This window comes from Mauremys mutica, chromosome 8, assembly GCF_020497125.1.
Source record: "Mauremys mutica isolate MM-2020 ecotype Southern chromosome 8, ASM2049712v1, whole genome shotgun sequence".
Taxonomy (NCBI): Eukaryota; Metazoa; Chordata; order Testudines; family Geoemydidae; genus Mauremys; species Mauremys mutica.
Window position 1 is genome coordinate 12,128,600 of NC_059079.1, and position 16,809 is coordinate 12,145,408.

The window sequence follows — 16,809 nt, forward strand, 5'->3', positions numbered from 1 at the left end:
ATCAAATATCCAGAACAAACCGTTTGGGGGAGATTTTACTCTCAACCTAGCATAAATCTAAAGCAACTTCAGTGAAACCAGTAGAGTTATTCTAAGGAACGGTAGCAGAGCCCAGCATTTAGTACCCAATTCCCTATGCGCGCACACTTTTCTTAGAAGAAGCAGAGAGCATTACCTGGAAACATTTTAATTTTTTTTCCCTTTCCCTTGTTAAAAATCAAAACTAGTAAAGGAAATGGAGGACACTACAACACTTGCAATCAGTATGTTGTTTCTACGAAGAAAGAGTAGGGGGGCTTCTAACAAGATTTTTCTGTTGTGAACTGGTGCCTTATATTAACATTTAATGTACATTACACACCTATTGCTTTTTCTAACACACATCAACTTGCATTTTTGTGGTCTAATACAGAAGCAGAGCCTTTTTCTGTTCAAGTGTGCACCAAACAACAGTGTAAAGAGAAAGGAACACTTAAAGCCAGGGCCCCATATGGCCCATCATACATCTAACCACAGATTATGGGCAAGGCATTTTTTTTAAATTTAAAGAGAAAAATCTGAACAATTCTGCACCTATTACTTTTGAATGATTTTATGAAAGTCCATTTTTTCCTCTGTACTTAGTGGCTAATTCCAGTGCACGTGTACATGAGGAAAGCTACTATCATTCTAGCAGTAGCTTACACGTAAAATATTGCAAATTTAAATCCAACAGCATTTAAGTTAAGGTGGTAAGGGTATCTGTTTACTGATTAGAAGAGGAAGTGTTTAGACTGCAGTATGTGAATTATACAAGGAGTGGTACAATTTATCTAGAACAATACTTAACACGTTGCCAACTTTAATGTTAATCCTTCCTCAGACCACCTGCCTCATTTTAGAAATGGGGAAAACAAAGTCTGAGACACAGACATTCTTGTAATGTTTATATCTATAAGAAATCTTCCTTTGTCAAAGGCCACACTGACAGTAGGTGATGTTAGAACACAGAGATTCTTAACTCCTTAATGGGTCCTTAGTCAATTAACCCATACTGTTTCTGACAAAACATCATAAACCTACCATACATATAGGATTATTAGATTTTTAAATAGGGCTGTCTAGCAATTAAAAAAACTAATCATGACTAATCGCACTGTTAATAATAGAATACTATTTATTTACATATTTTTGGATGTTTTCTATTACAACACAGAATACAAAGTGTACAGTGCTCACTTTATATTTATTTTTTATTTTTTATTACAAATATTTGCACTGTAAAAAAAATATTTTTCAATTCACCTAATACAAGTACTGTAGTGCAATCTCTTTATCATGAAAGTTGAACTTACAAATGTAGTGTTCAGAAATAAAACAATGTAAAACTTTAGAACCTACACGTCCACTCAGTCCTACTTCAGCCAATCACTCAGACAAACAAGTTTAGTTACAATTTGCAAGAGATAATGCTGCCCGCTTCATATTTACAATGTCACCTGAATGCTAGAACAGGCATTCGCATGGCACTGTTGTAGCCAGCGTTGCAAGATATTTACATGCCAGATGCACTAAAGATTCATGTGTCCCTTCATGCTTCAACCACCATTCCAGAGGACATGCGTCCATGCTGACAGGATCTGCTCGATAACAATCCAAAGCAGAGTGGACCAACACATGTTCATTTTCATCATCTGAGTCAGATGCCACCAGCAGAAGGTTGATTTTATTTTTTGGTGGTTTGGGTTCTGTAATTTCTGCATCGGAGTGTTGCTCTTTTAAGACTTCTGATAGCACGTTCCACACCTCTTCCCTCTCAGATTTTACACAGCACTTCAGATTCTTAAACCTTGAGTGGAGTGCTGTAACTATTTTTAGAAATCTCACATTGGTACCTGCTTTGCGTTTTGTCAAATCTGCTATGAAAGTGTTCTTAAAATGAACATGTGCTTGGTCATCATCCAAGACTGCTATAACAAGAAATATATGGCAGAATGTGGGTAAAACAGAATAGGTGATATACAATTCTTCCCCAAGGAGTTCAGTCACACGTTTTTAATTAACGAATTTGATTTTTAAACGAGCATCATCAGCATGGAAGCATGTCCTCTGGAATGGTGGCTGAACCATGAAGGGGCATACGAATGTTTAGCATATCTGGCACGTAAATACCTTGCAACGCCAGCTACAAAAGTGCCATGCAAATACCTATTCTCACTTTCAGGTGACATTGTAAGTAAGAAGCAGGCAGCAGTATCACCAGTAAATGTAAACAAACTTGTTTGTCTTAGCGATTAGCTGAACAAGAAGTAGGACTGGGTGGACTTGTAGGCTCTAAAGTTTTACATTGTTTTGTTTTTGAGTTATGTAACAAAACAACAAATCTACATTTGTAAGTTACACTTTCACAATATAGAGACTACACTACAGCATTTGTATGAGCTGAACTGAAAAATACTATTTCTTTTATCATTTTTACAGTGCAAATATTTGTAATAAATAATAATATAAAGTGAGCACTCTACACTTTGTAGGGGGAGGAATAGCTCAGTGGTTTGAGCAATGGCCTACTAAACCCAAGGTTGTGAGTTCAGTCCTTAAGCTGGGCTACTTAGGGATCTGAGGCAAAATCAGTACTTAGTCCTGCTAGTGAAGGTAGAGGGCTGGACTTGATGACCTTTCAGCTCTATGAGATAGGTATATCTCCATATATTATTATTGTGTTGAAACAGAAATCAATATATTTGAAAACATAGAAAAACATCCAAAAATATTTAAATAAATGGTAATTCTAGTATTGTTTAAGTGCAATTAATTTTTTTAATTGCAATTAATTTGAGTTAATCATGTGCATTAACTGCAATTAATCAACAGCCCTAATTTTAAATAACCTCTGGAGTTTGTTATAAGTGGAGCTGGTGGCATCACCTATAATCAAGGTTGCCTGCCGCTATCCATTTATGTACATTGGCAGTTGCTTATAATATAGTTGAGTGAATAATGGATTTTTCAGTGTGGTAGCTGAACTGAAAAAATAAGTTTCAATCTGAAACCGAGTTTTCATTTTTTTCTCCTTACCAACAAACGGAAAATTTCATTCATATTAACTTGAATTGACATTTTGGAAAGAAATGTCACTTCTACTCAACTTTTAAAAAGTTTCTCCATCCTCCCCCTTTTTAAAAAAAAAAAAATCAGCCAAAAATAATTGCTGAATTCACAAACGTGATTGCCCAGAAACTACAGTTTTCAGCACATTCACTATTTGCTGAACAAATTTGAGCTAGCTCTAGCTTATAACTTTGCCAAACTGTTTAAACTTAAAGGGGAGGTTGCCCACATACTCAGCATGAGAAACTTAAGTCTAAACACTTTAATGCCTTGGAGCAGGTACTTGAAATTTGGCAGAGAGGTCATTCTGGTGCCAGAAATGTGCTTTTTGCAGTCCCTGTGAAAGTCCCCATATTTGGCCTGTAAGCCTTCAAAAATCTGATTGCCTAAACTGAGTTACCTGGTTCCAGATTTACTGAAGTGCTGAATGCTCATAATTGCAATTAATGTCAAGAACTGTGTTTTGAACATATGAACTGCTATAAAAATAAGTATTCAGGAAAAAATTAGAGCTTAGATGTTTTAAACTGGAAACCCGAAGATAGGGCACACTTGACAATTCTGGCTTTATACTCTGGCTCATCTCTGCATCTGTAAAATAGGGACGATATTACCACTTAATCTCACAGAGGCATATAAGACATTCCATGGGTATGTCTCTGCTTCAATCTGTACTCTACGAACAGAAATACAGCCATGGTGGCAGGAGCAGCTACCCCTCCAAGATGAGAGCCACCTGCAGGTGTGTCTAACTCATGCCATGGCAGCTACCTTATTTTTGGCATGGGTATATCTCCTCAAAGTTTCACCTCTGTCTCAAAAGGTAGCTATACCCACTATGGTGAGAGAAACCCCCATGATGAAATTATTTATTTTATATTCAATGTCGGGCTTGGGTAGTGTGCATTAAATAATGCAATGTGAGGGATAAAAATAACTAACCATTTGCTGAGTTCACTGAATGAGGCAGGGGTCCTGTGGAAAACTGTCACTAATTACACAATCACGTACTATCAATGCGCACACACAAGGGGGCCCAATAAAGGTTGCCTGAGAAACCTTAAGTCTGGCATTAAATGCTGGATGTGCAACCTTAAAATGGTCTTTTAAAACAAGTATATTTTTTTACAGTGTGATTTATAACTAATTCAGCAAAATTCTCTCCTCCATCCTGGTTTGTAATTTAGTCTTGTCAAACGACATTATCTGAAATACGTTTATCCCAATAGATTGACAGAAGTGAAATTGTACAAGCTCTTTGGAAAAAAGATCATTAACAAACATCTCTCACGTGAGAAAGAACTAAAATTCAAAACCACCCTCTGGAGCATTTTATTTTGAGACATACACTGCAAAGAGTGCAAGGTACGTAGAAATTAAGAAAAGAAAAGAAAATCCCTGTACAAGGAATAAAATCAACAGTATTAGAAGTCTACTAGTGTTCTGATGAGCATTTAGATGTCCATGAGTCATGTAACTGCACTGGCTCTTCCTCCTTTTTCAGTTTTTGCGATTTCCATTTTCTTTAGTGAAAAAATATCTAAAATAAAATTACTGTACAGATGGGGAATACAGGCATTGTAATCTGAAAAACAGAAGTAGCACCTATCAATATGAAAATTCTCCACAGATAACAGATTAAAGCGTGTACATGCATTTGTGACTAAAAAGAATTCTACTGTAGCATTTCAGAATTTTATTAGTCACTTGGGATAAATTGCTTTTTGGAGGAACGTAAAATCTTCAGTTTACTCATTATTGATAATCTTGGTAAATAATTAGATTGTGTCTGATCTTTGCTAGGATTAACTGGCTACACTGAAAAGAAGTCTAAGAACAAGTACTAATAATGCTCTACTAATTTTCCTCAAACGCACCCACCCATCCATCTTTGGTCTTCAGCCTTCTGTGGACCAGCTCCCATGCCTTCTAACCCTATTCTGAATCCAAGTGATAGGCATCGGCAGTATCCCTGGCCATCAGGAAGCAAGAATTCACACTACCCCACACATGGAATTCAGTCCATATGCCTCAGATACAAAGAGAAACATGTTCAGAGAGAACATCGATCTCCCTATATACAGGAGCTGATGCTTTGAAAACTATCATGTAGAAGTTAGGGGAATGTCTAACCTATCTTCTGATCTGAATATTAATAAAACTAGGGTACAATTTATTATCCCTTAATTTTTTATTTATTTATTTATTTTTTAAGAATTTGGTTTGCACAATATGTAATTTACTTTTAATAACCTCTTCAGCAAGTATGTAGTTTTAAGTGGGGAAAAAGCTCTTAGCAGAGATAAAAATTTATTAAGTAGAATTTTGTTTTGGTCATATTTGTTTACTGAGGGTAAACTTCAAGAAAAGATAAAGCATCTAAGAAGAGTTATTTTAATAGCCATAATACATATTAAAAAGGGAAATGATTGAATACTAAATAGTATACATGTACAGATCAGCACATGTCTAAGACCACCCACAGACTCTTTCCAACTTACTTGCAGTAACACAAGTTCAGCAAAAATCGCCCCAGACATTTGTCTTCCTAATATTGGCAAGATTTTTGAAAAGTGACTAGAGCTGAAAATTTAGATTTAATTCTTACCTTATTTACTGAGTCTTTGTTGCTACTATTGTTCCATTTTGAGCAGCTGCAGTCGGTATAAGAACATTCAGGTCAGGAGCATCAAAAAAGTATGCCTACATTATTAGATGACAGTGAGAGTGAGTTAGAAACAAGGCACAACTTCACCTTTACATGTTCATTTTCACAAGTTATATTTTTATGGAGGTACAGTTTTAGCATTTGGGCAAATTTTAGCTTTTTTCAAAAAGTCACATTGTTAATTCAAAAGTTTTCTGTGGAAGGAGCTTGATGTCAGTTTATTTGGTTGCTTGTTATTTTACGGTTGGAGAAGAAAACAAAAAATACCCAGCACACAGAGGCCCCATTGAACTTCCGCTGGAGACTGCTGGTGAAATCCTGACCCCTCTGAAGTCGATAGCAGAACTCCTATTGACTTCATTGGAACCAGGATTATGATTTCCATATGTTATAATTTGCATTGTACCAAATTTACATACTTTCAAAGGCTAAAGGGTTTAACGGACCTTCTTGGGTTTGAACCTGTGGTGCAAAGAATCAAGCTATTTCCAACCTGAAGCTTGGATGATGCCTCCCCAGCTTTGTACAAAAGTAGTTTTTCCTGTTTTTCTACTGAGACAGCAACTTTGTGTCTTAGCTTTGTAATTTCTAATTATGTGTAAGTAGTATGTACAAAACACTATATACACTGAACACTTGATAATTTTTAAAAGATTAATCTTTATACTTATCTGAATGAGCTGTTAATTGCATATGATACAGACTAATGCTTTAAAAAGTTGCTGTCATAAATGCAAGTATACTTAAGACTGCTATCTGAGGAACAATTTATGCTAAAAATGTAACCATCATTGCTACTTTTAGTGTAGAAACTCTAGGGGAGAGATCTACAAAAATCTTTGTGCTATGTTTGAATATTCATGCCTGCCACACATATTGAGATTTTTTCAAAACAGCATCCTTATGTTTATGCTTTGCAATTATCAAGAGATCTGCTTAAACAAAAAGCTCCACAAACCCCCTTGATTTTAATACAAAGCTGTTACTGCACAGATTAAGATTATATATTATTTGAGTTAAATCAAACGCTAAAAAAGAACATTATCATACCAAACAACCAATAGCAAGCAGGGCATGAAGAAGTACAACAGTCACCATAGTAGCCAGTGCAATCCTTCGGTTATCGTCTCTAACAGCAGGCCAAAATGTCATTACTAAAACTGACCCCGAAAGGCACAGAGCAACCACTACCAAGATCCATCGTACAGCTTTTTGTGGAATAATCCACAAAATCTGTTTAAGAAGAGAGAGAGAGAGAGAGAGAGAGAAAAAAGGCCTTATTAAATATCAAGCTACATTTATTTAAGTCCCTGTTTATAGCATTACAGCTCCATATATCACATCCATTCATCAGGACTGTTAGAAGTACTATTCATGCTTCATTTGGCACCAAAACATAAAGGTTTCTATCACCCAAGCTAAGAGGAGACTCCATTAGCTGTATCAGTACCAAGGATTACTAGCTGGAACCAATGGAATAATTGTACTAAAACTAAACTAAAGCTTACAGTGAGAGCACTGCAAAAAGAGTTCACTGGTTTGAAAGAATTTGCCAGTCCCTGAGATATTCTCTAAAATGAAGAATTCTAGTGTAAGTGGTAACATCTGTTGACATTTTTTAGGGTGCCAACTCTATGTCCTGTAGGCTGCAGCCACTGAAGGAAAACATCACAGATGAGAAGGTCTAATATTCCATCTAACAGAGATGAATGGTATAAATACACAATAGGCAGCCTGTTACATAATTTAAGGAGTTAGAGTACTCATGTCTCACAGGATACACGTATGAATGTCATGTACTTTCCAGCCAATCTTTTCATTTGGAAGGTAAAAACATACACCAGCCAACACATCCATGTACATTTTCTATTCAGACAACATTTAATAAAAACTCCTAAGATTTTCATAATACATTTGATGATGCTCTTTAGGCCATACTTACAGCTGTTGGAATATAAATAAAGAGTGAATAGCCATAGACACACACTATCTCAAGAAACGAGTAGGAGACTATATTCATAACTTTGCTATTTCTCCACATAAGGAATCCCCAGAGAGCCAGAGGAACCAGCCAAGCATAAGCATAGATAGCTGTTGCAGCTATGGACACTGTAAAGAGACATTAAAGAGATTCAGTAATACTAAACACCATCATTAATTTAATTTTTTGCTTCAAACTGAAGAGCTAACATTATAATAAAGAAGTGCTACTAGGAACAACTAAGATTACTTTAAGGAACAACGGCAACTTTCGCATTTATGTCCTTTTTTTTTTTTTAAAAGCCTACCACTATTATAAATTAATACTTAAGATTACAAGGGAAAGGTTATTTTTCTGTTTTCAATGTTTTTACTTTGACTATATAAAAATGACATCAGTTTCAGTATTTTCTGTGGGTACTCAATTTGCCATTTGTGTGGAACAGTGGAAAGAAAAACCCACTTAAAAAAATACAAAAAGAATACTAAGGACCACAAAAACTGGGAGGAGAGCTCAGGAGGTGTAATATCTGAAGCTACTTTTAACTCATTTATTTTAAATTGACAGTATTCCTTTAAATATACGTCATGCATTTAAAAACAAGTGTTCTTTTATAGGTATTGCATTCTCTTTCACAATATAAATGACAGCCAAAGGGCAGGCAATTGCTTCTCCACTCTCTACCTTCATTAGAGCAATTCATAATGATTAAGCTTCCTTTACTGATTTTGTATCCCAGCATGAAGTAGGAACTTCAAGCCCTTTGGTAAGTGGACGGAGTGATTACTACTGTATGATCTGCTGAAATTCTATTTAACTTCTTACATGAACACTATCAAAAGATGTCTGTACACCTACAACTTTAATTATTTTTGCATCTCTCCGGGAGTGGAAAGAGACAGCTGTCAAAAAGTTATGACAAAGCAAAGCTATGACTTCTACATACAGATTTGTTTGTTTAAAAGAAAAACCTAAGTTATAAGAGATAAGGAAACAAGAATGAGGACTACTTACACACCTTTTCTGAACTCAGGCACATACCGGTATGCAGGTTTACCCAGATGGATGAAGAAATTTGAAAGATTACCACTAATAGCAATGGCAAAGACTAATGTGGCACATATCCAAAAAGGACCTTAAATGGAAACAAATCAATTTAACAACAAGATAGCTCTTCTATGCCCCACCCTTGTACTAATTTTAACAAAAGAATTAAGTTCAATAATGTAGTTATTAAATAATGTTAATGTTACAATTGGTACACACCATAAAGATCTGGATTGCTCCGGATATATAGTCTTACAAAGTTTTTTCCTGGTATTGGGAAAACCGAGCCTTTTATTCTGTCTAGGACCTAGGAAAAAAAATACAATCATGTTACTGAAATCAAGAAAATGCACTATGAAATAACTATAAAGCATCTATAAATATTAGTCTACAGTTAAAACTGTTAAACCGCTATAATTCCCTTTGTGTGAAGTAAGATACTAATATTAAGAACAATTACAAACCTGGTATGTATCCACATCAAAGAAAGTCTGGTAGTATTCAAATGTCCAGAAGGGGGCACTTTTCTTCTGTCCTGCAAGCAACTTGAAGATAGGAAAATTATTACAATCATCCATTTTACGTAGTAAGTCATTTAAAGCCAAGTAATATTACTTACACCATAGCCAGAAGAATGGGAAGTAAGAGAATTATTTCTCTTTCTCTGGTGTTTGTTAACAGCAGAAGATATTTTCTATGGGGTTGCATATTCTAGATGTGCAAATAGTTTATGATTCCTACCTCCTTTTTGGTCAGGAGGTTTACAAGTAATATAACTTCCATTAATAATTAAATGTCTTGTTCAACTAGCCTTTCAAGTCTAAAAGCCTCAACCCCACCCCCTATACTGTATTACCACCAAGTCTCTTGAAGTCAATTACATCTGAGCTTCTTCCAGTCTCCACCTTATAACAGGTGTAAGTGGGAATTAAAGTATGCACTTCCATCAGCACTGACAGGGCCAGCAAGGAAGTTCCCCGCTCCTTCCTGATAAAAGTGTTGACTTTTGTAAAGGGTATTTAGATACATCATGTGGATGGGGGCATTATAAATGTGTTATTATTACCTCCGTTTTATCTGAGTCATCAGTCCCCAGTAACTCGTCATCCTCCTCTCTCCTAGAGTCTTGCAGAAGGCCATACTGATTCTTGGGGTTTTCACTAGGCTCATCAATACTTATTGTGGTGGCATCTGGGTTTCCTGCCAGCAAGTTAGCTGCATCATCAAATTCTGAAAATAAGTACATTACAAAAAAGGTGATTTTCAAGGTTTAATTTAAAAAAAAAATAGCTTCATTTTAAGACTGATATCTCATCAATCCTTAGGCCTTGTCTGCACTAAAGTTTTGTTGACGCAAGTTACACAAACAATCCAAAACCACTATAACTACATTGCTTGTGTATGTTCACACAATGCTCCTTCTGTCAGTGGAGTGCATCCCCAGTTGATGCTCTAGCACCGACAGAGAGAGCAGTACACTGTGGCTAGCTATCCCACTGTGCTACTCGCTACCTTCTGCAGCTAAGAGTTGTGGGAAGGCAGAGTGGATCGCAGTGCATCATGGGTATGGGCTCAACATCCCATGATGCAGTTTTTTCTGTCCCATCATTCCATGGGCTTCCGATCGCATTTCACACCATTTTTCAACAGCCCCTTCAGTGTAATTACGGACTTCAACATCTCCGTTTGCTCCTTCTCCTTCACTTTTATCATCCGCTCTTGCCCATTAAAATTTGCTCCTGGCTCTCCTTCCTGTCCTGGGTATTAGATAATTTTAATTTTCTGTCTCTCTCCACAGCCTGTGTTCTTGTTTTTCGGTGTCTAAGGATTGGAGCACCTCTCGAAACATGTCCTCTTTGCTCCTCCTCACCCACTCCATCAGTGTGTAGGGGGTTCCCCTGAAGGCCACATCTACAGAAGCACAAGAAACAATAAACAGAAGCATGATTGTTAGTGCACTCACAGCATCAAATCATGATAGTAAAATACACCTCTTTTAAAATACGAAATAATTTCTCACTGTCCCTTGGCCAGAACATAGCTAAGGGAACACCCTAAACACGGTGAGTCAGCCGGGGGTGAGGGGGAAAGTGGGGACTAAAGATAGGACAAAAGATCTAGGTGGTTTTTTAAGGGGATCACTGCAAATGACCAAGGTCAAAATTGTAAATTCTGCCACCATTTTCTACAGGAGGAGGGCCACTGAAACCGATATCTCACTCCTGACCGTAAGCAAAAAAGCGAGGGTAAATCTCATGCAGGCGTGCAGCTTCAGACCTGGTTGTCTGTTTGCCACTTTGGTCCCTAAACAAGTGATTGCCGATTAGTGTGGAAAAGTTTCCTACAATGCGGGAAGGAATAAAGCAGCTCTGCCAAGGAACCTTCAGCAGAGGATTGGCGAGTACCTCCAGGAAAGTTTCCTAGAGATCTCTGGAGGATTCTTGTGAAATCTTGGTGTGTATTAACATACTGATCCGCCCTACTGCATAGCTGCACAGGGGAATATGAAGCACTTGCAGACACAGCTAGTTGTGTATATTTCTATCCCTTAACCCACTTCTAGGATATAACAAAGCAAAAGACAGCTAAACCTCATATATCCAAGCAGCATCAACTCAAAAAGATCACTTACCAGAGCTCCCTCTCCTGCATCACGTGTGCCAGAGATGGAGTGCTGGGACTGGCTCGAACCCTCCTGGGTCAAGAAGAGGTCCTGGCTTGCCACGGTACAGGACAACCCTGTAGCCTGTCCCATCTCATCCTCCAACTCAACCTCCTTGTCCACCACGTCGTTCTCACGATTGAATCCACTGTTTGCTGTCTCCAGCCCCCCCGAAGTATCCACAGGGCTCTTGGTGGTGGAGGTGGGATCGCCGCCAAGGATAGCATCCAGCTCCCTATAGAAGCAGGTCTTCAGTTCAGCATCTGAACAACAGTTTGATTCCCTTGCCTTTTGGTACGTCTGCCTCAGCTCCTTTATCTTTGCACGGCACTGATGTGTCCCATTTGTAGTCCTTATCCAACATGCCACAAAGTTCCTATGGCTGGAGTGGAGCTGGGACTGCACAGCCTCCTCTCCCCACAGCGTCAGCGGATCCAACAACCCAAGTGTGCTCCAAGCGGGAAAGCATTTGCTGCGTGGCGCCACCATGGTCAGCTGCGAATATGCAATGTGAGCTCTCCATGCCAAGCAAACAGGAAGTGGAATTTCAAAAATTCCCAGGCCTTTAAAGGGGGAGAGGCAGATACCTGTGTGCCTGGGTACAGGGCAGCGGAGTTTGAACTGCTGACCAGAGCGGTCAGGATGGGCATTGTGGGACACCTCCTGGAGGCCATTTACAGTGACATAACCAAGCTTAGTGGCTACATTGACACTTTTATCGTTACAACTTTTCTTGCTCAGGGGTGTGAAATGACATGTCCTCCCCTTCCCCCCCCCCCGAAGGACAAAAGTTTTAATGATGAAAAGCACTGGCGTGGACAGTACTTCGTCAGTGGGAGCCATGCTCCTGGCGATGAAGATACCACCCCTCATTGGAGATGGTTTTATTTTGTCGCTAGGAGAGCTATCTCCCAGCGACATAGAGCGGCTACATAGTGCACCTTACAACAGCTGCACCATTGCAAGATGCACAGTGTGGACATAGCCTTTGTCAGTACAACTTGGTTGCAAAAAGCTCTACACCTCTCGCTGGGGTGGTTTTATTTTGTTGACAAAGCAGGAGAGTTTTGTGGATGGAAGGAGCACTGTAGTGTATAAACCTCCAATGTTTTGTCGATGAAAACTGACTTTTGTCAACAAAACTCTGTAGTGTAGACAAGGCCTTAGGGTCCATGTTACTAGCGTGAGCACACCCAGTGTGAATTGTTTCCTAAGGCCTCAACTAGCTCCGATTAAGCTGGGTGCTCGTTCAGTTAATGGAGTGCTGTGCCTTCTCTCCAACTAGTCTGCCTTCTGTGTGCTAACTATAAATCAAAGTCTTAGGTCCCGTCCTTCAGTCAGAGTCACTGGACAGATATTTATATCCACAAGCAGCCAAGTGGGGCCCTGCACTGGTGCAGGCAGCTGCCCGTGCAGAACAGATTTATGAGTAGACAGCCTTAGCCCTCAAAGATATCTAATTTAGAAATAACTATCTTTAAAAATAAGTTTGACACTATATCTATTTCAAAGTCTGTTCCTATGTACAGGTGACAATGTTCTCACCTCTGCACCCAGTGGGCGAGTTCTGCTCTGCTTAAGCTCCGAATTTACATGAGTGTAACCAATGTTTTCAGTCAAGATAGAAATAACATTTAATCACCTAAGTGCTTTGAGATGCTCATCTAAAAAGATGCTATGCAAGAGTGAAACAGTTATTTGTGTAAACTTGCGTTACTTAAACTCACATTCACAGGGAACCAAAGCAAAGGCTGCAACCACTTAAAAAGAATCAACTACTGTCACTTATTCATTTTCCTTAACATTAAAGTTTTGGCCCAATTAACAAGTGTAATTTGACAATTTACCTTGAAATTTTAAATCATCCACAGTCGCCATTCATTCGCTAGGCTCTAGAACGAGTATTCAGAACTTTAAAATATCTGAATAGCAGATCAAAAGTTAAACCTCTAAAATGAAAAATAAGTGACTGAAAATATTTTTAAAATGCAGTTTTTCTCTCAATGCATTGATGAAACAGGTTTTGTAGCTTCCCTCTCTCTTCAGCATGAATAGTATAGTTAGGGTATTACAATTTCCTGCAAAAACATAGAAGTTTAGATATTACCATGTCATTATATTCAAGCATATAAGGAAATGTAAAACTACAGTTCTGATGTTAGATCCGATACCACAGAGTAAGGGGTTATCCCTAACATCCTGTCCAAATACCACTTTGGCTAGTTACATTTTCCTTTCTTTTCCTCCTACTATAGTTAATATTAATGTGATACTCTTAATTTCCTGTCGTATCCTGTTGTACAATGTTCCTGTGCACAGTTAGAGAGTCAGCTTCATCCCTGAAAAGGTGTATTTCCACAGTGGGCACATATACTTCATCTACCTCATAGGAGTGTTACAGAGTGCAATTCATGTCCGCAGCATGTATGAAGATCCTTAACTAAGAAATACAGAAATTATTGAACAGGTTAAAGGGGGGCGGGGAATTCATGGGGCAGTTTCCCTCCTTTCCAGAAGTCCCTGCCTCCCTGGCTTGCCCCAAGCCCCAAGCAGCAGCCAGCGCTGCAGGGACTGACAGGCAGCTCCCACGGGAGGGTCGGGACGTGTTGTCCGTTCAGTTGATGTCGGGTGGGGGCGAGTTTGACAAGGATCCCTGAACATCTCCGGGGGGTGGGGACGCGTCTCCGCCGTGCGGGGGGCAAAGGGGTGGGAGACGGGGGCAGCTCCCCGCCCGGCACACGCCGGAGGGAGGCGAGGAAGGACCTGGGCACAGGGGAAAGGGAAGAGCACCTGGACCCCCAGCCCCGCCCCGCCCCGTACCGGGACCCGGGCTCTGCCCCGCCCCGGCTCCCCGGCCGGGCTCCCCAGCGCACACCCGCGCGGGGAGGTCTCCGCGGCCGGCCGGGGCTCTCACCTGGCGGGGGTGGGGGGCGCGGCCGGCCGTTGGGAAGATAAGCGGAATTTAGAACCAAGGGCACCGCTACGGAGCTGTGTTGCCGGAAAGGAGAAACGAACCGCTCCCCTCACTCCACCCTGTTAAAGCGACAGGAGGCCCTTGGCAGCGCCAGCCAATCAGGAATTCAGTTACTCTCTCCCATCCCCCCTCCCAAACAGGCCTGAGCCACATTGGTAGCGCCAGCCAATCAGGAGCTCAGCTACTCTCTCCCATTCCGCCCCCCAAACAGGCCTGAGCCACATTGGTAGCGTCAGCCAATCAGGAGCTCAGCTGCTCTCTCTCTCTTTCTTAAAGCGGTAGTGCCGCTATGGGGAGGGGACAAGTAGGCGCAGTCTGGCTGCTGCGCCAGCTCCCCGGGGAAAGGCGGGTTTGTATAATCCACATACACGAGCAGTACCTGACAGCGTGCTCGGCAGCTGTGACCAGCACGAGCTGGGCAAGTTCCCCCTGCCCTCCCCCAATCCATGCCAACAGAACCTTTGCATACACCTAAAAATCCTCAGCCATTTGCTGCTTCACAGCTCACAGAACAACTATTGCAAGAATTTTTACAGATTAAAAAAAGGGAGAATTTCTTGTATTGCTTCACTTGTAAAGTCAGATAGTCAGGATTTTATTTTATTTATTAGGGGAGTAGGGGCAGGAGGGAAGGAGTAACAGGGCAGGAGAGAATCAAGCGATAGTACTGATATTTTTGAAAACTTCAAAACATTCTTAAAATAGTTTTTTCGGTAATCTATGTAGCATTTCCAGAATGCAAGGATTTACTGGGGTGAGTTGTATAACTCATGCTGATAATTTTTTTATACCACACAGACATTATATATATATATATATATATATATATATATGAATACTTCTTTCTTTCAGGAATTATGTTGAAAGGATTTGTGGAAGGGTTAAGCCTTTAATGGCAATAGCAGGGAATCATGGAATGTTTGCTGAACATATAGAGCCTTTATTGATTAATTAGCTAATGTTTGTACAGCGCTTTGAAAATATAAACTCTTATATATAAGAGCTAAGGTGGCAGGCCCCAAACCTGGAGATTTATTCATGTACATAACTTCAAGCACAACTAGTCCCAGTGACTTCAGTAGGACTACCTGTGTGAGGGTACATCTATACAGGGGCGGCTCCAGGCACCAGCGCTCCAAGCGCGTGCCTGGGGCAGCAAGCCACTGGGGGCGCTCTGCTGGTCACCGCTAGGGCGGCAGGCAGGGTGCTTTTGACGGCTTGCCTGCGGAGGGTCCACCGAAACCGCGGGACCAGCGGACCCTCCGTTCTTGGGGCGGCAAAATGTCTAGAATCAGAGGGGTAGCCGTGTTAGTCTGGTTCTGTAGAAGCAGCAAAGAATCCTGTGGCACCTTATGGACTAACAGACGTTTTGCAGCATGAGCTTTCGTGGGTGAATACCCACTTCTTCGGATGCAAGTGGTGGAAATTTCCTGGGGCAGGTATATATAAGCAAGTTTCTTCATGAGGTTGATGGATTTCCACTCCATACGGCTAAATGCAGTGCCTTGCATGGTGTCAAGTATCAGAGGGGTAGGCGTGTTAGTCTGGTTCTGTAGAAGCAGCAAAGAATCCTGTGGCACCTTATAGACTAACAGACATTTTGCAGCATGAGCTTTCGTGGGTGAATACCCACGATGTCTAGAGCCGCCCCTGTGTCTATACTACCCACCGGATTGGTGGGTAGTGTTCTATGGATTGGGGATCAATTTATTGCGTCTCGTCTGGACGCGATAAATCAATCCACTAATTGACGCTGGTACTCCACCTCAGCAGGAGAGTAAGCAGCATCAATGGGGGAGCCGCGCCAGTCGACTCGCCACTGTGAGGACGACCAGGTAAATCGAACTAAGTTACTTCGACTTCAGCTATGCGAATAGTTGCGTATCTTAGTTCAAAACCCTCCCCCACCCCCGCGCTAATGTAGACCAGGCCTGAGTAAAATAAAGCAAGGGCTTATTTTCAGTATTGGGTCCCAAGTTATTACCACCTAGGGTGACCAGATGTCCTGATTTTATAGGGACAGTCCCGATTTTTGGGTCTTTTTCTTCTATAGGCTCCTATTACCCCCCACCCTCGTCCCGATTTTTTACACTTGCTGTCTGGTCACCCTATTACCACATTTATTCTGCCAGATACGCATCCAGTATGTAGTCAGCCCTCTCATTAGTAATGCATGCAATGCATTTGGGAATAAGCCTTAGATGTGCATTAATACAATTAACAGTAATAAAACATTCTTTATTGCAAATAACAGCCTGATTTATTTTCAAGAGACACAGTATCATAGTGGACCATATTCTGTTCTCATTCACGCCCTGTGCACTGACGTGAGCAGGACTGTGACAGGGTAGAATTTGGCCAGACACGTGAATGACTTTCCAGCCACT

The 16,809-nt window shown here is 40.4% G+C and overlaps 2 protein-coding genes across 4 annotated transcripts; both read right to left on the reverse strand.

Moving 5' to 3' along the window:
* Positions 1–4,393: 4,393 nt before the first annotated feature.
* On the reverse strand, positions 4,394–14,513 carry YIPF1 (Yip1 domain family member 1). 3 transcript variants are annotated; one of them, XM_045028964.1, is made up of 10 exons: positions 14,363–14,512; positions 13,296–13,526; positions 9,853–10,016; positions 9,251–9,331; positions 9,006–9,093; positions 8,758–8,874; positions 7,701–7,867; positions 6,854–6,991; positions 5,699–5,793; positions 4,394–4,675 (listed from the first exon to the last, which is right to left on the reverse strand). In XM_045028964.1, exons 2-9 carry the CDS (start codon positions 13,324–13,326, stop codon positions 5,704–5,706), a joined length of 876 nt encoding a protein of 291 aa, XP_044884899.1. In that variant the 5' UTR covers positions 13,327–13,526; positions 14,363–14,512; the 3' UTR covers positions 4,394–4,675; positions 5,699–5,703. The 3 variants fall into 3 exon arrangements, with proteins under 3 accessions (XP_044884899.1, XP_044884898.1, XP_044884900.1); XM_045028963.1 differs by having other exon boundaries at positions 6,809–6,991; positions 14,363–14,510; XM_045028965.1 differs by lacking the exon at positions 6,854–6,991 and having other exon boundaries at positions 14,363–14,513.
* LOC123376721 lies at positions 10,023–13,271 on the reverse strand. The gene is made up of 2 exons (XM_045028962.1): positions 11,419–13,271; positions 10,023–10,697 (listed from the first exon to the last, which is right to left on the reverse strand). Exons 1-2 carry the CDS (start codon positions 12,367–12,369, stop codon positions 10,665–10,667), a joined length of 984 nt encoding a protein of 327 aa, XP_044884897.1. The 5' UTR covers positions 12,370–13,271; the 3' UTR covers positions 10,023–10,664.
* Positions 14,514–16,809: the final 2,296 nt, after the last annotated feature.

Excerpts from the sequence above, each read along its gene's own strand:
- YIPF1 (XM_045028963.1), bottom strand. The coding sequence starts at position 13,326 with ATGGCGACTGTGGATGATTTAAAATTTCAAG. Across the intron at positions 8,875-9,005 it reads GAGCAATCCAGATCTTTATG|GTCCTTTTTGGATATGTGCC; the intron begins GTGTGTACCAAT and ends TTTCCATTTAAG. Across the intron at positions 6,992-7,700 it reads TTATTTATATTCCAACAGCT|ATTTTGTGGATTATTCCACA; the intron begins GTAAGTATGGCC and ends CTTCTTAAACAG.
- LOC123376721 (XM_045028962.1), bottom strand. The coding sequence starts at position 12,369 with ATGTCGCTGGGAGATAGCTCTCCTAGCGACAAAATAAAACCATCTCCA. Across the intron at positions 10,698-11,418 it reads ATGCAGGAGAGGGAGCTCTG|ATGTGGCCTTCAGGGGAACC; the intron begins GTAAGTGATCTT and ends GTGCTTCTGTAG.